The sequence below is a fragment of the Neltuma alba genome, unplaced genomic scaffold (assembly GCF_004799145.2).
Source record: "Neltuma alba isolate B1F8T4 unplaced genomic scaffold, ASM479914v2 tig00012957_pilon, whole genome shotgun sequence".
Classification (NCBI taxonomy): domain Eukaryota; kingdom Viridiplantae; phylum Streptophyta; class Magnoliopsida; order Fabales; family Fabaceae; genus Neltuma; species Neltuma alba.
In genome coordinates this window covers 170,305-193,908 of record NW_021637317.1, presented here as the reverse complement: position 1 = coordinate 193,908, position 23,604 = coordinate 170,305, and the positions used below count along the sequence as shown (strand labels likewise).

The 23,604-nt window shown below is 34.0% G+C and overlaps 2 protein-coding genes across 2 annotated transcripts; both read left to right on the top strand.

Annotated features, from left to right (window-relative positions):
• Positions 1-180: 180 nt before the first annotated feature.
• LOC114732924 (BTB/POZ and MATH domain-containing protein 3) lies at positions 181-4,260 on the top strand. The gene is made up of 4 exons (XM_028920312.1): positions 181-775; positions 1,497-1,842; positions 2,339-2,615; positions 3,749-4,260. Exons 1-4 carry the CDS (start codon positions 387-389, stop codon positions 3,949-3,951), a joined length of 1,215 nt encoding a protein of 404 aa, XP_028776145.1. The 5' UTR covers positions 181-386; the 3' UTR covers positions 3,952-4,260.
• Positions 4,261-10,782: 6,522 nt separating this feature from the next.
• LOC114732942 (ultraviolet-B receptor UVR8) lies at positions 10,783-17,213 on the top strand. The gene is made up of 11 exons (XM_028920340.1): positions 10,783-11,161; positions 12,052-12,125; positions 12,211-12,295; positions 12,573-12,704; positions 12,883-13,107; positions 13,281-13,520; positions 13,958-14,001; positions 15,255-15,437; positions 15,735-15,825; positions 16,496-16,539; positions 16,709-17,213. The coding sequence occupies exons 1-11, from the start codon at positions 10,951-10,953 to the stop codon at positions 16,829-16,831; spliced, it is 1,452 nt and encodes a 483-aa protein (XP_028776173.1). The 5' UTR covers positions 10,783-10,950; the 3' UTR covers positions 16,832-17,213.
• The last annotated feature ends 6,391 nt before the right edge of the window (positions 17,214-23,604 follow it).

The window sequence follows — 23,604 nt, the reverse complement described above, 5'->3', positions numbered from 1 at the left end:
ATTATTTTTAAAATTATAATTTGATTTCTGTCAAGATACTTTTAAAATAAATGAACGAAGATTTTGACAAAACGAAGAAATTTGCCACAGTTTGCATAAAAGTGTTGTTAAAAATACTTTTGATGTTCCAAACACCGCTGAATCGTAAGACTGGCTTATCACGCCATAATGCCCTGATCTTCCTTCGCGGGCACAGTACTCGCTCACCGTCTCATTCTGTCTCGTTAATTGTTCCCTTACCTTCCATTCTCTGAACCACAATCAGGTTTCGCCATCTTTGCAGTTTCTTCATTTTTCATCCAAACGGTTCATTTATTGCCCTCTTGGGTTTTATTCGTGTTCATGATGTCCCTAAAACCCCTGGGAGCCTTTAAATTGGTTTGAAAATGGGTGACTTCAAGCCCTTCTCAGAATCGGGTTCGGCCTCAGTTTCACTGTCAATTAGCGAAACAGTTAATGGGTCGCACCAATTTATCATAAAGGGGTATTCTTTGGCCAAAGGGATGGGTGCTGGGAGGTATATAACGAGCGACACATTTAGTGTTGGTGGCTACGATTGGGCAATTTATTTCTACCCTGATGGGAAGAACCCAGAGGATAATTCCATGTATGTTTCGGTTTTTATAGCCTTGGCGAGCGAGGGAACTGATGTCAGGGCTTTGTTCAAGTTGACTTTGGTTGACCAGAGTGGGAAAGGCAACGATAAAGTCCATAGTCATTTTGATCGCCCGTTGGAGAGTGGACCTTATACGTTGAAGTATAGAGGCAGCATGTGGTATAAATTCTACTTATTTTCATTTTCTTTCGGGTTGCATTTTCATCTTGGAAATTTGTGGGTCATGATTTAAATTAAGTCGATCACTTCCCTGCTACCAGGAATTAGATTCGAGGCAGAATAGTGTCTGTAGAGTTTGAGATGTATTAGAATTTTGTTGTTTTTCATGAAGAACTTCAATTTTGCCCTCTAAGTTTTGGTTTGGACTGCAGCGAAGGGACATTAATTACTAACATGTTTTATTCAGTTGGGTGCATTATGCTACTGAGCCTTTCTTATGTCTAATTCTTGAAAACTGGTATGATTGGACTAGTTTTTTATGGTCTTGTTTTGCAAATTTGAAACAAATTTGTCGCAGAGCATTTTAAAGGTTGGCTTGATCAGGTTTGGCTAGTTTACGCTTAAAACTTCCTCTGATGTGATCTTGATTTTCACAATTTATAATTTGATGCTCTCTTGTGGTTTGGTTAGTGTGATATTGACATTTTAACAGCTTAGCATCAGCAGATTTAGTGGATCCCATGTATTTTTAGTTGGAAAGTATATGTTGTGTCTTGTGACTGCTGTATATTATAATCCGGAGCGCAAAAATTGCCTTAACATGCTACCACTAAGTGTTGAAACTTCATCATGCTTTTGAACATGAAGATATGGTGTTCTTTGCCACTAAATTGATGTGGCTTGAAATTTCTTAATCATTTGCCTTTCTTTGCTATTTCAGGGGTTACAAGCGTTTTTTCAGAAGAACAGCATTGGAAACTTCTGAGTATCTGAAAGATGATTGCCTTGTCATGCATTGCACTGTTGGTGTTGTGAGAACTCGTTTTGAGGGAGCTAAGCAGAGTGTTATCGTACTACAACATGGTATGGGAGAGGATTTTAAGGGATTGTTAGAATCTGAAATTGGTTGTGACATAGTTTTTAAAGTTGGGAATGAAAGCTTCAAAGCTCATAAGTTGATACTTGCTGCCCGATCTCCTGTCTTTAGAGCTCAGTTTTTTGGACTTGTTGGGGATCCCAGCAGGGATGAAGTGGTATTAGAGGATATTGAGCCTTTTATCTTCAAGGTAGTATTTTTAAATCTAGCAAATCCCATTTATGTTCTTTTGAACAGTAAACGGTTAAACACATTTTTAGTATTCATCCTTTATTTCTGGTTATGAGTGTGTTTCTAAACAAATATTTGTCTGTCCATAAATGAAAAAGAGTTTGGGAACAAGATCTCTTCTTAGACGCAATTTATGGCCAAAAAGATTGCAATGAATTTTTGGCCTCTCACTCTTTGAGGCATGATGTTGTTTCATATGTTTCCCCAACAATTCCAGGTCTTTACCCCTTGTGTCCTTATTTCAACAGTGAAGCTAAGGGTGGAAATTATGCCATCTTATTGTTTCTAGGTTGCAAGGATTTATATAAAGAAAACAGCAAGTTAGCATAAGTCTTGAATGACTGTGGTGTAAGATATGTGTCCTCGCCATTTATGATAATTTCAGAGTGAACCATTCTCTCTGATTTTCATGTTAAGTGGGTTGATCAAGTGAAAACCCTTTTATGTCTTTGCAGGCAATGCTTCTCTTCATCTATACAGATAAACTTCCTGACATCCATGAGGTCATGGGCTCAATACCTGCATGCTCGCACACTGTCATGGTGCAACATCTATTGGCCGCTGCTGATCTGTATAATCTTGATCGGCTGAAAGTGTTATGCGAATCAATTTTATGTGAAGAAATCAATACTAACACTGTAGCAACATCACTTGCACTGGCTGAGCAACATCACTGCCCGCAGCTTAAGGCCTCTTGTTTAAAATTTGTTGCAAATCCAGCAAATTTAGGAGGTATGTGTGTTTCGTTCTTTCTTTCTTTTTTTCCAAGAATAGGAATGTGAAAATTCCGAGTTATGGCAAATTACTATGCCTGTTGGCATTAGATTTAGAGTAAATTGTACTGATTTCTCATGATTTATTTTCAAAATATACATAGACCCACGTTGGAATGAAAAGGTGTCCTGCCCTTTAGCCCATTTTTAAGCTTTGTCTGACATACCCTCAATTATCCTAAAAATACATTCGTTAAGCTTTACAAAAAAGTATTAAACGTAGGAGATTGTGGTTAAATAACAGTACAAAAACCAATGCTTAAAGAAGATATAAATGAACTTTTAACTGGAACAAGAAATTTCTCAAATTATGAAAAGAACTCAATGTATCCCCATATCAACAACAAAAGCCACATGATTAACTAGCCTTGGGCAATCCAGCACCTAAAACCACAGAAAAATTGACAAGTGAATGACGAGTAAAAAGAAATCTAATGTAATCAAACAAAGGGTGAAAATCATGACTAATGTGCCAATAGACTATGCGTCTTTTCTATAGCATAAAGAATTAATCATCATTCTCCTGGCCTCCAAGTCCACGTAACAAAAGGGAAATGATGAAAGAGAGAACGCAATTGGTATGCTGGTGGTATCATTCCATGTACACTAAATAAATAAATGTATATATATCATAACTTATTAAACAAAGAAAACTAAATGGCATGAAAATATATTAGATTTGAAAAGCATGATGAAGCACAAAGAACGGCAACAAATATTAAGAGTAAATTATAAAACCTTCTATTAGTTTGATTGGATTTTTATAAATCTTCCTCTATTTTTAAAATATACACAAGTTTCCCTTGAAACAAAACACTACCCTTTACTTGAGTGCAATGTTAATTGACCAAAATATCCTCCTCTTATTTATTTATACATATTTTGGCTAAAGAATGTCAATTAGCTTTGCTAGTAACTGTTTTCATGTCAGTCAGTCAGTGGATTTTTTGTTGTTGGCATTATATTATTTTCTAAGTGAAGTGTCATTTAAACTTTGCTTCAAACTCTTGATGTTATCCTATCATTGTTATGCTCCTTGTAATCCAGATAATTACACTCTTTAATACTTGCTGAATAATTTATTTTGTGCAGTGGTAATGCAGTCTGAAGCCTTCATGCACTTGAAGGAGAGCTGCCCTTCAATGTTGTCGGAGTTGCTGGAGGCATTTGCATTGGTGGAAGATACATTGAGCAGGAAGAGGAGTAGCAGTAGCATATACGGGCAAGATGTAACAGATGGGATGGCCGAAGCATCGACTAATCCGAGTGGCAGGCATGTCAGGAGGCGAATGTAGAGTGCCGTTTGGATTCACAGTCCTGTAAGTTGATGTAAGATGATTTCCTTGATTTGAAACTGCCTGTCCGTACAAGTGCTTCATAGCTGTTCTTTTTTATCCATTGCATAATTTTGACCTTAGCTTGTCAATGTGCACATTTCACCAGTGGCTGCACTGGAGAGCAGCTTCAATGATAGCATGTATACTAGGCTTTATGATGTTAATGAATCGTAAATAGCTTATGTTTCATAACTTTGGTTTGTATTCGGATATTGTCAATGCAATTGGTTATGGCCGTCTCAACAAAAAAATTTTCATCCGCGATGATCCGAACCTAGGCCTTGTTCGTGAGGATACGAGTACTTTTCACTCAAGAAAATCACTGTTGGGCTTCCATTTATTTTATGTTTAAAATGAGTTATATTAATATGAATTGCCATCCTTGTTAATGTCAATGTAAATTATAAAATCCATAGCATATTACGTTATTTACCAGTTATGAATTGTGTGATTTATTCCTCAAATATCTGACAATGCATGGGAAGCATGGCCACGTGGCCAGCTAAAAGTTTAAGCCCAGAAAAAGAGTTTGTAATGCATAAAATAGTTAAGAAAAATTAAGTTGGGCTGAAAATGGCATATTATAAATGGCTAATTGTTAATTATCTGGACATGAGCGTTGTAGTTGATCCTTGGAAAATGATGTTTTACAAAATGCTATGTTAATCGAATTTGAATGCATCTGAATAGCATTATACGATGTTGGTCCTGCTATAGTGCTATGGACCCCGACCGCATGGGCTCAAAAATTTTTGTTTCGCACGTGGGGACCACATGACATCTTGACCAATGATGTCGTGTGCTTGTGACATCATCTTTAACCATAATTTTTCATGTTCACTCTTCCTTCCTTCCTATTTTTTCCCCTTTTGGTAGCCCCCCCTTTTGCTACATATAGGTATCTTTTTATCGTAGGTAATTCTTTTTGAGACATTATCGAACACTAAATGTAAACACTTCTTCTAATGAGGATTAGAATCTTAGTTTATCATGTTGTGAGAAACTAACTCATTTTGTTATATTTAACTAAACCTAAAAAGCAGATAGTTAAATTTGCGTATCCTCACATGACATGGTGATTGTAATGATGAATGTGGGTTCAATGTTAAACCTCTTTGTGACCAAGTTTCATTGCTTTATTTGATTGTGCTGATATGCTATGTTGTATGGCTAAACTTTAAAGATGATGCCTCCTCCTGATATCTGTTGCATTGATAATTCAAGAAACATTGCATGCATGAATGAAAAGTTTAGGATGAAAATTATTCATTTATACAAATTTTTGAGATAAAATTACACGTTGGTACTCACAGTTATTCAACTAATAGTCAATATTAGTCAAATATTAGTGTTATAGGGGGTAACAATGCACCAATTTTGAAACTTCAAGGAAAACTTTGTGCTAATGGAATTTTGAGAACATCAATTGTACTTGGATAAAAACTTCAAGACAAATTTAACATTTAACCAAAGTACCAAACCATATTCAATCATATTTCTTTTGTTGTCTTTGTTATAAAAAAATAAAAAAATATTGGTTATTTGGGCTCACAGGAGTAAAATTCAAATAACCTGAAACCCTTGCTTCAAAGTTTATGCCTAGAGTTTATTTGGCCTTAATGAACAAACATGTTGAACCATGCATGAATTACTATTCTTCTAATCCTATTTTTAAGATGGATAGATTATTTTTCCCTTATTCCTATTCCTATTTATAAGATGGATAGATTTTTTTTTCTATTTATAAATCACATTATTAAATTTTGGGTAATGTAGCACTCATTGTTTTGATATTATTTTTTAGGTATATCTAGTACCCTAATATTATTTTTATAGTACATCTAGCACCCTTAAAATTAGGGTGCTAAATGTAACTAAAAAGTAATATTAGGGTGCATGATACATTAAAAAAAAAGGATTGGAATGCTAGATGTATCTATAAAATACGGTCAAAGTGTTGGATGCATATTTATTTTTACATTTTTGACATAAGTGTAATATTTTACCATTAATTTATTATGGTGTAAATTGTTTTTTAGTTGGAAAGTTTGTGTGTGTATTAAATAGGAGTAAAATTAAAGTTTTGTTAAATTTTAAGGCAAAATTAATAAGGTTTAAGGTTTTTTTAAAAATTTGAATAACATATATCGAAAGTAATTTACAAATAGTACGGGCTCTGATAAGGCGAGTAGACTGAACCCAACCAATTACAAACAAAAATGACCCCATCAAATGATTGTTCAATGGAACATCTAACGGTCATAACTGAATATGAGCCATGATTCGTTACTTCTCACGGACCATAATGCCCTTAATTGTGAGGATCTTATAGTTTCGACGTCGTTCCCCCCACAGCCAACCAAGAGTTATCCTATGGATGTGTGAACTCAAAATTTATCAGTCATATCATTTATATTTCCACTAATAACAACACCTCAAAATATATAATGAGAACAATAATTCATTCAATTTTCAAATATACACATATCCTTATTTAATCAATTTTTATATGTAAATTATATTTATTGAAAATTTCAAATAATATTGTAACGGTGCTCCTCTGGATAGTAAATACTTGTCATATTTTTATTGCTTCTCAATTTTCATGATTGCTTAGGACTCGAAAGAAGCTGTATATGATAATGGACGGAGGAAGCTGTTGCTAGTTACCCATCGCCTTATGATGGGGCCGGCCATAGCCAATTATTGCTCAGTCACTAATTAACCACAGAGTCACTTTATCTAAATTATGCCCAATAATTAAATTATTGAATTATTGAGTATCGAAATTATTGATGAGAGCTTGGGAGCCACAGGATCAACGAGTGCTCGGGGCCATGTTTGAATAGACTTGACACGTGGACCACAGAGGGCTGAGCTCGAGCCCGAACGTTGAAATTTAACACGAGGTTTAGTTTCCGCTAAATACATTAGTGGCTCTCCGTGCGGTTATGGCCTAAAGTGGGTGACGTGCCTCTGCGATTCTGATGGGCCTGTGGGCCGATACCCGACCCGGAAAATCTGTCAGAGCCCAGTCCTTGTCCTCTTCAACTGTCAACTGAATTTTGATTTCCCGCCTTGTATGTTAGAATATTTCAGAGCAGAAGAGAAGGATGTATGGAATAAGTAGTTAGGAGTTCAATTTTCAAACCTAATTTTACTTTTTATATCTGAAAAGATTAGTTTAACCATAGCCTCGAGAAAATGTTATTCATCCAATCCTATTTTATAGAAGAGGGGGGAGTATTTTTTTTGTTCTGTTAATTCAAAACGCCTTATACCTCTAATTTATTGTTTTCGGACTGTTTTTTTTTTTTTAAGTTCTCACTTATTCCTTTGCATAAGTTCGGAGCGGAGTTGAAATTTTATTAAATTTTAAAACAAAATTAATAAAGTATGAGATTTTCTATGACTATAATAAAACATGTTAGAAGTGCGTTATAAATATAATCTGAGAAGAGCATAAAAGAAAATTGACTACAACCAAATGAGAATATATTATTGATTTATGACCCAAGATAGGAGCCATTGAGTCTATTTATGGTTCATGTGCTATTTGATGGAGAAGTTAACGGTATTATTAAGAAGAGAATATTGAAATGGGGTGAAGAGGAAGTATGAAAGCAAAATTTCATAGTGACAGGAGGGTCAATTCATGCAAATAAATAAAGAGGGGGGGCAATAATAGAAGTTGGGAGGCTCATATAATTGTTTTGTTTGAGTTGGGAAAGTACACACTGTACCACTCACATAATAGAATGTCACTCTTATACATGAGGCTAGTTAGAAGTTAGTGAATGGTGACAGTCGCATAATTAAAGCCTCCAAAACTATATTTTTGTTGGGGCGAATTCATTTTTCATTCAATTATCAACAATCATAACTCTCTACTGGTCCACTAAAGCTGCTTTAATGGACAACAGATAAACTAGAAAAAAATTAATTAAAAAAAAAAGATAAATAAGTTTTGACTTTTGAGCAATTAGTTGAACGTTTTCCAAATGTTCAATTTGATATATTACCTTCGGTTCTAATTATAAGACCTTGTTTATAAGCATAATTTATAATTAGGACCGAAGATAGTATAATTTATTTCTTTAATATATATCTAAATTTAAAGTCAATTTAAAGTAAAATATGTATATGCATAACCATTTTAATTTTTTTCTCGCACACTTGTAATATAACCATTTAAAACCTTATATAAAAGATTAATGACATAATATAAAGATAATAAATTAAACGAAAATGAGAAAAAATAAAGAATCAACAAAAGAAGGAACAGGCATAAGCAGGGTTTCTATAAATTTCTGCCTATTTTTAATTTATTTATGTAATTAAATTAAGGGCTAATAATAATATACAGAATTGAAGAAGCACTTACGTAACAGTGATATAAATTGACGGGGGAGGTTGGTGATTAAAAGAACTGAGAGAAAGTGATAGAAATGGAAAATGATTAGACAGCAACTAAATTCCATTGAATATCAAATATGTGTTGTCTGTGGCTGGACGGCAACCCACCACACACGTCCCTCTGTTTTCACAATCACTTGGTATATACTCTTTTTGTGACCTTCATTCTGTTCTCCTTCTATCACCTGACCCTATTTTTTTGGTCACACCTGATCATGTTTTTGTGTCTAAATCTGAAAAAGAATATTAGAATTGTTAAATCTGTGGCCCAGTAACTTCATAGCATGAAAACTTTCTAACATACGCGAGACAGCTAGTGTTTACTTGTTTAATTTAAAAAAAAGATATCTCACTCCGTTCAAATTTAATGGGGACATTAAGCATTACGTTTGAATGGTATTAAAATTGTTTAAACATGATAAGTTCAAAAGACATGCATGGTAAGTTTTACTATTCCATGTTATCAATGATGTGTGTACTGCGCTCATTATAAGTTGTATCACTAAATTTCTTTGGAAAATGTACTTTGTTTATTATAATATCAACTGTTATTCTTTTAGAATATGCTACCTCTGGTCCTAATTATAAGAGCTAATTGACTAATTTGAGAAAATTAAGAAAGAAGTTAAGTTAGTTATTTGTAATAAATAGGTGTTGTCTTTCCTAAAATATCCATGCCAATTAAGTGTGTTGATTAGAATTATCATTATTAGAAGGGTTATTTTAAAAAATATATATAAATATGAGAGACAAAATAAATTGGGGTTTTATATTTAGGACCAAAATAAAGTCAAATAAGGTCTTATATTAAGGACCGGAAGTAGTATATATTAAATCAAGATAAAATTAAAAAATTTCAAGTTGAAGTTAATAAGATTTAAAGTTTTTATTGATTGTGATTAAATACACGAGAAATGATTTATAAATAAGACTGAAAGTATTACCTCTAATTCTTAGTATAAAATTTAATTATAATATAAATTACACTACAAACTAAATTATATAAGAATCGGGAAGTAATGTTTTGATATTAATTTAGTGAATGATCAATTGGGGCAACGGGTAGCGTTATAAATAGTTTTGTCTTAAATATGAAAGATCTTGGAGGCAGCAATCACAAAATCTGTGAAACAGGGCAGAATCGGACTTTGGTTAACGATCTGGTGGCTTGCATTGATGACTTGTTAACCAGAAAAAGATGGCAAAACCTAGTGTCACCACTCACAAGCATGCGTGCGAAATAATTGGTCGTAAAGCAATTTATAATAATCAATAAAAAAGGAGAAAAATAAGGAAATAGAATGCCATAGTTCACGTGGTATATGCTTCAAGCTGCTCAACACACACACATTTGTAATAACAAAACAAAATTGGCTCATAAAAGTTACCAGAAATTCCCAATTATACTAGAGGTCCACAAATCATGCTACTTCAAGAAACCGCCTAAATGTTACTCCCATCTTTTCGTCATGTTTACTAGTAGTATTTATTTTTCACTGTATAGTTAGCTATAAAAGAAAATATCTCATATCTAATCCGTAATATAAGAGCCAGTTGAAAGTTGGATTAGATCTTAAATATAATACCACCTCCTGTCCTAATTATATAAGAGCTAGTTGACTAATTTGAGGAGATTAAAGAAAGAAATTAAGTTAGTTATTTTTAATAAATATGTGTTGCCTTTTCTTAAATATCCTTACTAATTAAGTGTATTAGCTATAACTACTATTGCTAGGAGGACTACCTTGAAAAAAAAATATATAAATATGAGAGACAAAGTGAATTGAGGTCTTATATTTAGAATCAAAATAAAAATTAAATAAGGTCTTATATTAAGGACCGTTAACCGTAGGTAGTATCTTAATATACTTTTTTTTAATCTTTTCTCAAAATATTCCTATTAATTGTAAGGATTTTCACCAAATGTACACACATGTGATAAATAATTAATTTAATTAATTTGGTTAAATTTCTTTTAAAAAAATAGCTTAGTTTCACTCAAACTACCGGGTACCAGTAACTAAATAACTAATTACTTGAGAACAGTAAATGGGCAGAGTGATGACGTGTTACTGTCTGGCGGGACCCCGGAAATGTGTGGCCACGTGGTAACACATAATGATTGGAGTTGGCGTGCAGGGCTCCCACGAGGCGGGATACCAAATCGGCCACGACAGTTCTGTGAAGAGGGTGAGGCTTCCAGAAGTTTCCGCCAAACTCCTGGCCAGAAATGGCCGAGGCATCTAGGGGCCGTCATTGCGCCACGTGTGCACCTAACCACGTGATCATCCGACGTGGCCTCCCCATTCTGCTGAAAATTATACGCTTCTCTTTTGTGCACCGGCAAACATTAATTAGGGCACTTTCCGTTAACTCGCTTAGTCCCCCCATGCTCGCCCCCGATTTAACCCCTCCCTCTTCCCTAGAATAGAAACTGCCAGAAACACTACTAAGCCTCGCCTAAACCTTTGACTTTGTGTCTTGCTTTTATTTGTGAATTCTTTTTGTTTTAATTCGTTATATTTCTGCCCCAAATTCGCAATGAATGGCGACGGAGATGGACTAGGAGGTGACGCGGCGGCATTGCAAGGATTCAAGGTCTACATGTGGGGTTACCTACCTGGAGCTCTGCCGCAGAGGTCGCCGCTCTTGACGCCGGTGCCTGTTAGGGTGCCGGCTTCGGTTGGTTCTGCTGGTTACTCCTGGAAGGATGTTTGCGGTGGTGGCTGTGGCTTCGCGATGGCTATCTCTGGTCTGCTGCGCTGTCTCTTCGACTGCTTTCTCTGTTTTCCTTTCTTTTTGTTTTTGGTTTTTCGCCCCTTTTACTTTCAGTTTTCGTTTTGAAAGACTGTGCTGTTTCATCATTTGCCTCTGTGTTTTGTTGCCTGAAAATGTCCTGGTTTGAAATGAGAACTCCCAAGTTCGAATTTTGCATTCTCTAAATGCAAGTCTTCAAAGAAAGTAGCTACCCAAGCTTCACTGTGATGTCATTGTCCGAACTCAGTAGAGTCACGTTTTTGTTTTCGGGGCACCAAAGTTTTTTTTTCCTTAGCAGAAATCAATGTCTCTCTGGAGAGCAATAAAATTTTGTCCGATTGATTCATTTGTTCTGAACTTAACTTGTTCTTGCACGGGTTTCATTTCCCCCCGTTTTTCCTTTCTCCTCTGCCTAGTGTCATTCCCATGTCTGGCTGGTTAAATCCAAGCAGATGAAATTAGGAGGCTTCCTGCATTTATTTTGACACTTCCACTGCAGCTTCGAGCTAGTTTTACTAAACGTTATCAATTTCTCGTTCCTCACTCCCATTGAGAGTAATGCCATTATTGTGTAGTTAAATTTTCCGTTGGACTACATAACATTGGGCGGATTGATTGCAAACAATGATTTGCAGCTAGATATTTCTGTTCTACTATTCCATTACATTTATTATCTTGAAGAAGGGACCGACATCAGTGTGATGGGGGCTTGTATTTTAATTTTTGTAATTTGCTTCCGCTAGTGTCTTTTTCCTTTCTCTTCATTGCAACGTCGTGGTCATGTGCCTTTCTATTCCTCCTCAATATTTCTGTACTAGATATTTCTTTGTAGGTTTTATTTACATAAATGATTTATATATTGCTTATACGTTTTTCATCTAGCAGAGTCAGGAAAGCTTATTACATGGGGATCAACTGATGATCTAGGTCAAAGCTATGTGACATCTGGCAAGCACGGGGTAATGCTAATCATATATCTTGATACTGTTTTCCCCTTTTGATTCCTTATTAGCTAAATGACATTTTCTACTTTAAATGGTAAAGGAAATTCCTGAGCCTTTCCCTATTCCAACTGAGGCTTCTATCATAAAGGCTGCAGCTGGATGGGCACATTGTGTTGCTGTTGCTGGTAAGATTGACTTGGTAACTTTTTTTAATGGGGTAAAAAGAAAGAAAAGAATATTAAAATGTGATGACACTGAAAGGAAGGTCCAAACTACGAGAATGAACCTATCCTTAAAATATCTGCAGGCTTTCAAGTATTCCTTGCGTTTATTTTTTATTGGCAAATTCATCCAAGGTGGATACAAGAAATAATCTTTCAACTAGGCTATAGACATTGTAACAATAAGTTAACTTTTCCACTTTGTGTCTTCTTACAAGTATCTTTTGCTGTTCCTTTGCAGATGGCGGTGAAGTTTACACATGGGGATGGAAGGAATGTGTTCCATCTGGGAAGGTATTTGGCGAATCATCAACTGGGGCAAGTCCTGAAAAAGATATATCGGAAAAGCAGAGTTCATTATTGACGGAGCAAGGTATGGTTGACCAATTACAACAGCAATTGGCCTATAGCTACTGTCATTCTAAGAAAGTGGTCAATTTAATCAAGACGAACAAAGAAGGATAGAAAGAATTATTTGGCCTCTTTATGATAAACAAGATAGAATAATTTCCTTTATCAGTGCTAACTGATCCAAAACATTTCTACTACAGTGAGCCCTCGCTCACAAGGCTCAAGATCGACTGGAGGAACTGCTTCCAGCGCTAGTGGAGATGAAGGTACAAAGCGAAGGAGAGTTTCTTCAGCAAAGCAAACTGCTGAAAGCTCAACATCTGGGGATGATACTCTGACAGCATTTCCATGTCTTGTTGCACTAAATCCGGGTATAAGAATAACAACTGTTGCTGCTGGTGGACGTCATACCTTAGCATTGTCAGGTGATACTTTGTTCCAGGCTATTGATAAACTTAAGACAAAGATTTGATCTATGTTATTTTCCCAATTGTTATGCTGTGATCAATGTTTGTTTCAAGTATGGTGCTTAATCATGTGGTGGATCAGCAATGAGGTGCAAAGTATGTCATTCATTCTAATTTTCTGAAAGTTTCAGATATAGGACAGGTGTGGGGTTGGGGCTATGGAGGAGAAGGGCAGCTTGGCTTAGGCTCCAGAATACGAATGGTGTCCTCTCCTCATCTTGTCCCTTGCATTAATTCTTCTACATATGGAAAAGATAGATTTGTTGCTCTTGCTCAAGGAAGCATGAATTCTGGGGGACAGAATTTTAGAGTTCCTGGGAATTACGTGAAGGGAATTGCTTGTGGAGGTCGGCACAGTGCAGTTATCACAGGTGCATATGTGTGTTCTATAAGTTATTCCAAAACTGGAAATCTTTTCTGGATAATTGTATTTTAGTTACTTCAAAGAACTAAAAATGATAATATTAAGCATCCTTAGTTGAGGAAGAAATTTATCTAGAAGGTATTAAGGCGTTTTACATAAGGTTATGTAGAGTGAAAACTGATTCCGTGTAACATGGAATGATTGGCCCACGAATTGTTTGTGTGAATGAGCGTGTCTTTTTTATTTTGAAGGGAATCTCCCAGTTAAAAGTCCTTATAATTGTGAAGAATTAAATTTTTTTCTTCTGAATTCTATATTGAGATTCAAATGGTTACAATTTACAAACAGGGCCAGCTACTTTGTGTTTTAAAATTATTCTGTTTTCTTCTATACAGTCACTTTTATACATGCTGATGTTTTAACGTATTTGTGGTGGCCTGACAGATGCTGGAGCTTTGCTGACTTTCGGTTGGGGACTATATGGACAGGTAATCTGGGGATATCAAAGGACATTTTTGCATTGCTCAGGGCGCATATCCTGCTCTGTTAATGAAATTCACCGAGTTCTTTCAACCTATCTGTCATCAGCATATTTGCAATTTTTAGTTTTGGTGTCCCTACAAATTTTTTGATTTGAAGCAGGGGCAAAATAAGAAGTTCCCTTCACCTCTGCAGAGCACTGTTTTGTTGGAGGGTATAGATTCATGTGCTTTGTTGAATCATTTATAAGAAAATCGTGTCTTTAATGTATAAAATTTAGCCCTCTTTTAATTCCGTTAGCTTATGAGGTTAACAGTCCTGCACCTTTGTTGGTCTATTATGATTCAGTCGTTTGAGAAGGTTTATCTGTGATTCTCCTAGTGCTTTGTTTCTGCCCCTTTCATCTGATGATAGGGAGGGCTTTGTTATCTAGAAAGTGTTAACAATTGTAAGCATACTAAAAAGATTTTCAAATAGAGGAGAGAGATTGTTTGGGAAAAAAATATGTTTTTAAAGTCTTTTCCACTGCAATTTTTTTATTTTTGAACATAATATTTGCCAAGATTTTTTTTCTAAGAGATTGTTTTACTTAAAGGAACTTTTATTGAGTTTTGACAAGAATAATGCTTTTTTCCCCTATAAGGACCTATATTAACTGCTGAATTAAACCTTACATTTACCAGGTCTTTTGAAGATTGTACTTTATTTTTCATTTGAAGTAACTATGGCCCTTTTCTAGTTATTTTATGATCTTCTTTGCTAGATCTTGGTTGGTATAATGGTGACCTTCCGTGATAAGGACCTTAATTGTGTCAGAATTGTTTCAGTTTGCATGTCACTGACATCTCATTGTTTATGTTGCATGCTAATGCTGTGAGAAATATGAAGTGATATGGTATTTAAATTGTACACTGATTTCTCCAGGATCATGACAGTCATTGTTACGTAATCCCATAAATTTTCCTTTGCATAGCAATCAAAATGAATTGCACCATGTTGACATATACTCATCTGCAACACTGCTTGGACTTGCTCAGTTGTTAACCATTGTTTAGGATCAACATGTAGGTAAAGTAGAAAATCGTGGACAAAAAGCAATGTAGATGTTGAAGATGAGGTCCACTCTAGCAAGGGATAATTTGTTCTATTCCTTTACAATATTTATCCTACTTTTCTTATTGTAAATAAAATCTATCGTACTTTGCCTTTAGGAATACTTATGCCTTTTATACTCAGTTAATTTCCTTTTGTTTTTGTTAAGTGTGGGCAAGGAAGCACAGATGATGAGCTAAGCCCAACATGCGTATCTTCCTTGTTGGGTATCCGAATAGAGGGAGTCGCTGCAGGGCTGTGGCATACAGTCTGTGTATCTGCTGATGGTGATGTGTATGCCTTTGGTGGAAATCAGTTTGGCCAGTTGGGAACTGGTGATGATCAAGCTGAGGTATGCTTTACTTTAGGTTCATCCCATAGATGTACGGCTGCTGCTCATGAAAAAAAATAATGCTGGATTTATATTTGTTGCTGCCGGTGTAGGTTTTAATGCTCTATGCACCACTAGAAAAGGATGATACGGGTTCTACTTTTCTAATTTAACAAAGAAAAAGTCTCACTCTTTGTACTTATATAAAATTTTAATTGTAATTTCTATAACTAAGCTTCATGATGCATGTTGAGTTCTCAAACTATTTCTGAGACACTCTGCTAAATGTTTCAAGTGTTATGATGAATTTTGAAGCAGACTATACCGAGGCTACTGGATTCTCCGAGCTTGGAAAATCAGCATGCAAAGACCGTATCCTCTGGGGCTCGCCATACCGCGGTGGTAACAGGTATATCCTACATGATGCTCAGACCGCATTGATTAGGAGAGCTAGCCTTCCACCGTTGAAGTCAGTTTATCAAACTTTTGAGTTATTTTTAGACTAAAGTACCTGTTAGATTTTTTCCGTTCAGGTTCTCTCTAAAGCCCACTCATTTTTCCAAAATAACAATATAGAAAAAGCACTGATAGCTTCAAGTACTAAACACATTATTTTCCGTTTGTTCATTTAAAATTTGTGTCTGGTCATTGTCCTCAAAGTTTACTTGACTTAATTGTTCACAATAAAACTAAGTGGAATGGCTTCAAGGTGAATGTATCTTTTATCTTGGAAAGCACACAATGGCATGGATGTAAATCAAACCAATGGTTGTTGATGAGGGTTGGCTTGGATTGCAAATGTTGTCTTCTACTATGCCATAATTTGGCCTTTGATGACTAGCCTCGTTTAATGAGAAACTAATCAACAACAATGAAGCGTACAGATGATGAGCAACAGCATAATTTCAGACTATTAAATGTTGTCTTTACTTTTTGTTGTAGTCATCTCTAACGGCAGGATTGGTTTAGCAGTGATCTTTGGATGTAGATTTTGTTGGCAATAAAAAATATTCTGATTCTAATTTCAATTTTTTATTCATTCTTATCCATTGACCTTGTTTCTTTTTGGTGTCTTCAAGAGGAAGGGAAAGTATTTTGCTGGGGATGGAACAAGTACGGACAGGTACTTACATCATGCTTTGACAATCTTCTGAGTGATGAATATGTATGCTTTTTATTTGCCTAAATACGCACTTTAACTGATAAATAGTTGTATGCTGCCGGCATTCTCCTTGTGCTGTGACGTTCTCTAGTGTTGTAATCTTTTTATTTACTTGTTTTTGGTGTGGCAGCTTGGCCTTGGCGATGTGATTGACCGTAACATTCCTTCTCAAGTCACCATCGAAGGGTGTGTACCTAAAAATGTTGCATGTGGCTGGTGGCATACTCTTCTTCTGGCGGAGTCACCCACTTGAATGCGTGGCTTCTTGGAGGCTTTGACCCAATTTTGTTAGTTAGCAGATCTTTTGATTGGTGAATCGTGAAGTTATATGGATATGTACATAAAGTGGCGTTATACATACACATACATAGTTGCAGGTATTTTTTCATGGTTGGAATCACCATGACTGGCTCTAGATTTGACATTACCAGAGTTTTATTTCTGGTTTGGCTATTTGGAAAGGAAGCGTTGGGTTCGTTTCACCTATGTAAAATCATCTCATTGTGTATATTATTATTGTATAATAAGATGATGCCCTAGGAGATAGATGGCACTGTAATCAGAGTTAGGGGTGTTTCTTTAGATTAGTTGACCCATGCAACAAGTAATGTACGAGTTTGATCTTTTAAATGCAATTATCAGTGCTTTCTCAATTATTAATCTAAGTATATTGACGGCGAAACTAGTTGGTTGTTCACAACTTCTTATTCTGACATCCTATTCACAGCTTGTTCTTCTGACCTCCTATTCCCGGACTACTATTTATTGACTTTTCTGATTTACAGGATGCAGTTTTCTGCACGTCTCATTGATGATCAAGACAATTGCACGCATTGTTAATGTGTAACTCAATCTAAATACTATTTCAAATTTGTTGGAGGAAGGGTAAAGGACTTTCTTGGTTGGTCCCATTTTAGAGGTTTAGCCGGCCTGTATCTAGGGTTGGTAATATGGGTTGGACTTGCGGGTCCAACTAGGTTCAACCTGCAAAAAATGACAGGTTAGAGGCTAATCCACTACTACTTCAAAAAATATAACCTACACCACCATAAGCTGTGTAGGCCAACCCACCTATTTTTTTTGGTTAAAAAAATAAATAATAAATGCAAAAGTAAGGTAGGCTTTCACTTTATTGATATTAGAAATAATTAGATAAAGGTTATTCATGTTACTTGTTGGTTTTATTGAAAAAAATGTATGAACTTGTGTATTATCATATTGGGAAATTGGACAATCATGTAATATTTGTATTTTAGTGTTATAATTTTTATTTGAATGTTTGTAATATTTTATATCATTTCTAGTGTTTTATTTTTGATTATATATAACAGCTAACATTTAAAAAAAAAAAAAAAAAGAAGCATTCTGGCGGGTTGGTGCTCCGCTAATAAACAGGCTTTCTAAACTCGCACTGAGTAAACCGTAGCTCACCACGGGCCAACCCACAACCCAAGGGTTGGCCCGTATTACTAGCCCTATGTGTATCCATTCAAAAGCACATTTTTCAAAACTCATATTATTCTTGTCTTTTCCATTTCTTGCTGTGATGTTCCATACACTTCCTGTTTTCTTCTTAGGTTCTCTCTCTACATTAAAAAAAAAGGAAAGAAATCAAAGAAGAGAAAATTGAGAGACAACCCAATTTCCTAGCTTTCCATTGACGTCCATGCATATAGTAATTTGATAGCCGTCCTGTAGAAAATTAGAAATGCTGGGACTTAAAAGGGTACTGAGGCGAGTTGAAGTTATTTCAGATATGTGGAGTTTTACGTTACATGGATCTGTGTCTCGTGTTTATGGTGGGTAGCTTCTCTCGTTCTCTTTACACAAACTAGGTCTACTTAAAAAAAAAAAAAATTGAACTGAAGACAATCTGAACTCAGGTTTAGGAGTCTTGGTTTGAAGAGTTGAGATCCTAAATTTGGGTACCTCTCTAAGCAGAAATTTGAATCTTAGTTCATTATGTTATAAGGGATTAGTCCTTTTCGCTAGACCTAATTCTTGTTGATATCTTTTCTTTTCTACGAGGAACAAGAAGGAGTGAACAACGATCCTATTGAACCCGAATCAGCCCATGGTATCTATGTCCTCATGGCCAGCCCAATAGGCCTAGTATTTTGTGTCATGAAAAAAAAACAAGAGTTGCATCTAATCAAGCTTTTTTGTTCCCACTGTAATTAGAATTCCCATTCACAACATCGCATGACCAATAAAAAAAACAAAATAAAGGAAATAGAAGAGTAAGAGAAACTCTAAATTTAGTGGTGATTTAAGATTGGATCTCTTAATTATTGTAGATATAGATCTTGAATTTCCAAGAATCAACTGATGCACTAATTATTGTAGTTTATATTGGCTGCTGAAAAGGGACTGTGTTGATTGTGACGCTTAATGATTTGGCATCCTGTTGCATCTCATTTTAGAGACTATTGCAATGCGCAGACCATAATATAATAATATGAAAAATTGATTTAAAAACACTTTATACATATAAATAAAACAAACAACCACAGTTAAGTAACAAAATATAATAAATTTTATAATATTATATAAGTTGATTACGTGAGGACTATCAAGATATTTACAAATATTCCTTACATGTTGAGCTATAACTTAATTTTGATGAATTTGCAAAATCAACTCCCACAAGCTATTTTCAACTGAAAAAGTTGTATAGCTTGTTTTTGCTGATAAAAAAAAAAAACTATGTTTTAATACATTGTACCAAACGCTGCTTTATATGCTTAGACATGTAAGCAAGCAAGGTGACTTCAGGGTTGGCTATAGGGGCTGATGTTGCCTTGTTATCTTACAACTCCTTGACTAACTATGGAGCTTTTGTTTGATTATAATACTGAATACATTTTTTTTTCTTGTGAATTATATTTCACATTTAAGGTACAAACTACCTTGTCTTCACCCAAAAAAAAGGGTTGTTTTAATTGTTCCACTTTTTATTATTAGGAGCAAACTATTCAATCGATTTTGAGCCCCCTGCAGCATTCATAATTCTGGCCCAGACTTTTTCATCTTAGCCATTTTATCCTGCTAGCTTCTTGGTACATTAGAAAGTACAAGAATATTGTATCTCTCCCCTTCTCTTCTTCATTTAAACCATACTACGAAAGATTTTAGTTAATACAAGATAAATGTAGATCCATGCTTGAGATTGCTACCTCTAATATTTAATATAACAGCCAGGTAACTAGCAAATGAGTAGGGTCTAGTAGAAGGAACTAGTCTTTCACAATATGATAAACTAAGGTTCAAATCCCTATTAAAAAAAGTGCCCATATTTATTCCCTGAAAAAACTTCAAATAAGATTGTTCCAATAAGAAGATACCTGTGCCTAACCAAAAAAAAAAACTAGATAACTAATTTGTGAAATACATTTATTAATTATATGTATTTGAATTGTCTTTTAATGGAAACTTATATCTGCAATCGTCGTAAATATTATTTTGGAGAAAAAAATTACAAATTTAAAAGACAAAATGAATTAAGATCTCATCTTTAAAATCAAAAAAAATTATTATCTAGGTTTTATATTAAGTATCAAAGTTAGTATTGTTTTATTCCTTGATGTCAGATTATTTACATTCAATTGGTGTCAGTGGTGCATGAACGGGAATCAGGGATGAATCCATAAAAAGGACGTGGAGCCTAACAATCAATTCAATTCTCACTAAAAACGCAAATGAGCTTTTGGATGGGAATTACTGGTAGGGTTCTGATTCCTCAGTCAACTGCTTCTACAAGACTGTCTCAGACCATTAATTCAATGGTCAATCTTGATGTAATGTGCTTAACAAACGGCGTTTTCAGTTCGCTTCTCATAATTGACCATCAACAACCCCATAGAAAATTGTTCCCACTGTTTTTCCTTTCTTTCTTTTTTTTTAGATCCTAACATCATACTCCTCTGATACTTAATATAAGATTCATTTAACTAATTTGATTAGATTAAAGAAGTTAGGTAAATTAGTTAATTATAAGAAAAGTGACATATTTTTTCTAAAACACCATAATCATCTTTCTTAATACCTACTCTCTCTCTTCTACTTGATTATGGTTGAGGGAATATCCATGGGAATAATTTAGAGAAAATTGATAAATATGAGAAATTGGTCTTATATTTAGGACCAAAACTACCTCAAGAATTGGATCCTATATTAAGAACCGGAGGAGTACTTTTTTGACAATTAAAACATTCCCTTTACTCCTAAATGTATGAGTTAATTTGTAATATCTTAATCTTTTTTATATTAAATTTGTAATACTCACTTGATCAGTGTCTTTCCCAAAAAAAAAAAAAAACACAATGCATAATATAATGTAATTTATTTGTATTATGTGAAAAGTTTAATAACTTAATTTTCCAGAATGTCCTTTTTTTCGCCAATAATATGCGTTTCATTACCGGCACTGCCACTTGGTCCAGTGTCACTCTTAAAGTGAAATAACTTAGTGATTATATTTATAAAGCATTTAATTAGTTCGATGGTGTAATAATTTTGGTAAAAAAAAAAAGGTGTAATAATTTGAACTGTATCTCCTACATCTATGCATCCATATAGTTTTGTTTCTTTTAAAGGGATGTAACTGTAAGATGCATGATAAAAATAATTTTAATAGTTAAATCAAACATAACAATTGAAAATATAAAGTATAAATAACCCAGTCCTATATACAAGATTTTATTTGTTTTAATGAAGATCTCTCTTGCCCTCTCCCTCTCTCGTTTATTCATTTTGTTTTTTCAAAAAATATTTTGCATACTCCGCACCTTTTTTTTAAAGAAAAAATTTAAACATTTCTAATTTCTGGTGAAAGTTAATGTTGAAATTCAGAGACGGCGAGGTTCTTCACCTGCTACAAAAGAGAGGGCTTCCCAATTTACAGGGATCTTCATCCACTGCCAATTCTTTTTATGACCTTCTACATTAAATATAAGAGTGTGATAAGAAATTTGATTTCATCCTAAATATAAGATTTTAATTTACTTTGTTTTTAAAATTTATAATTTTTTTTCCAAATATCCCTATATGTATTTATGTTGTACATAGTTAGAGGATTCCATCAAGAGATAGTTACAATACACATTATTAAAAAAAATTATTCTAAGAAAATTAATATATATTTGTTATAAATAACTAACTTAATTAATTTTATTAATATCAAGTGCAAATTAATTATATACTCCTCCGGTCCTAATTATAAGACCCAATTGACTTATTTGAGGAGATTAAGGAAGTAAGTTAAGTTGGTTATTTATAATAAATAAGTGTTGTCATTCCTAAAATATCCTTGCTAATTAAGTATATTGGCTAAAACTATCATTATTAGAATGATTATCTTGGAAAAAAATGCATAAATATAAGAGACAAAATGGATTGGGGTCTTATAATTAGGACCAAATAAAAAGTCAAATAGGGTCTTATAATAAGGACCGGAGAGTAACTTATACTCCTCCGGTCCTAATTATAAGACCCAATTGACTTATTTGAGGAGATTAAGGAAGTAAGTTAAATTGGTTATTTATAATAAATAAGTGTTGTCATTCCTAAAATATCTTTGCTAATTAAGTATATTGGTTAAAACTATCATTATTAGAAGGATTATCTTGAAAAAAAATGCATAAATATAAGAGACAAAATGGATTGGAGTCTTATAATTAGGACCAAATAAAAAGTCAAATGGGGTCTTATAATAAGGACCGGAGGAGTATTAAAAATCAAACCAGTCCATATAGATAATGTGAGCTGTAATAATTCACATAATAGTATAATTTTTATGTTGAAGTCTAGAAGTTAACACACAACGACCCACCATACTTCGCTTACGATTGTGAGATTGACTAGAGGGGTGTTTGACAACTTCTAAATCATGGTTTCAGAAGTACTTTTTTACGAGACAAATTCTTTCACATATTTATTTTGTAAACTGTAAAAGCACTTATAAAACTATGGTTTAGTTTTTATCCAAACACCCCTAGATCTTTTCCTTTCAAGTGTAGGTATCTTCTTACTGAGAGTAATAATGTCTGAGTTTTTAACGTAAAATTATATAAAATAAATAAATAATTTTGAGGCATATATAATTTTTAAAATGATTACTTTTTAATCATAAGATTAGTTTTATAAGTAATGTATATTAAACGAGGATAATAACATTTTCTATTTAATTTATAAATAAAATTATTATCACATTTTTAATAATATCTTTTTAAAAAAAATACGTTAAAATACACCGCATAAAATTGTTTTGGTGAAATATATAAAAGACCCAGACTCCCGATGTTTCATCGCTAGCGCAATTCGCTCCCTTTCATTATGATAAAAACTTTTGTCTTTTCAAAATAAATTCAGTCAAGATTGAGTTGAACTAAAGATATATAAAATTTCAAATTTAAATTTTATAAGAAAAATTTTGGACATATTTTAAAAAATAAAATCGTATTTAAAAAGCTTATCTCTTTTAGAACCGGGTATTAAACACCCTGCTTAAATAATTAAATTAATATACATACAGTACTCCTCGGGTCTTAAATGTATTGTAGTGTAATTTACATTATAAAATAAATCTTATATTTAAAACCGGAAGAGTATATAAATTAAGATCAACATGACCATATATTCAGGTGACTTGTCGTTAGGTCAAAGGGGAAACGAAAATGTCAACGTACGCCTACAGTTAGGCCATTCACAATATAGTGTTCCCATTACATCTCGGCCTTTGACTGCATCTTAAAGAAAGAAAACTAAAAACAAATTTTTTTAATAAATCTTTTCTTTTTCTTTATTCTCACAAAAAGTCTTCATATTCTCAACACGGATTCATTTTCCGTGGGTTTAAGCAGCTAATTATTGAACGCAACCTTCTCTGCCTTTGTGTGATTTTAAATCTTCTTTCTTTTTTTCTTTCTTTCTTTCTTTTTTTCCCCCATTAGTTCTAACTCAGAGGTTAATCAAAGATAAACTACCCATAAATTTTAAATAACAAAATTAAATATAAAGAAATCTAAC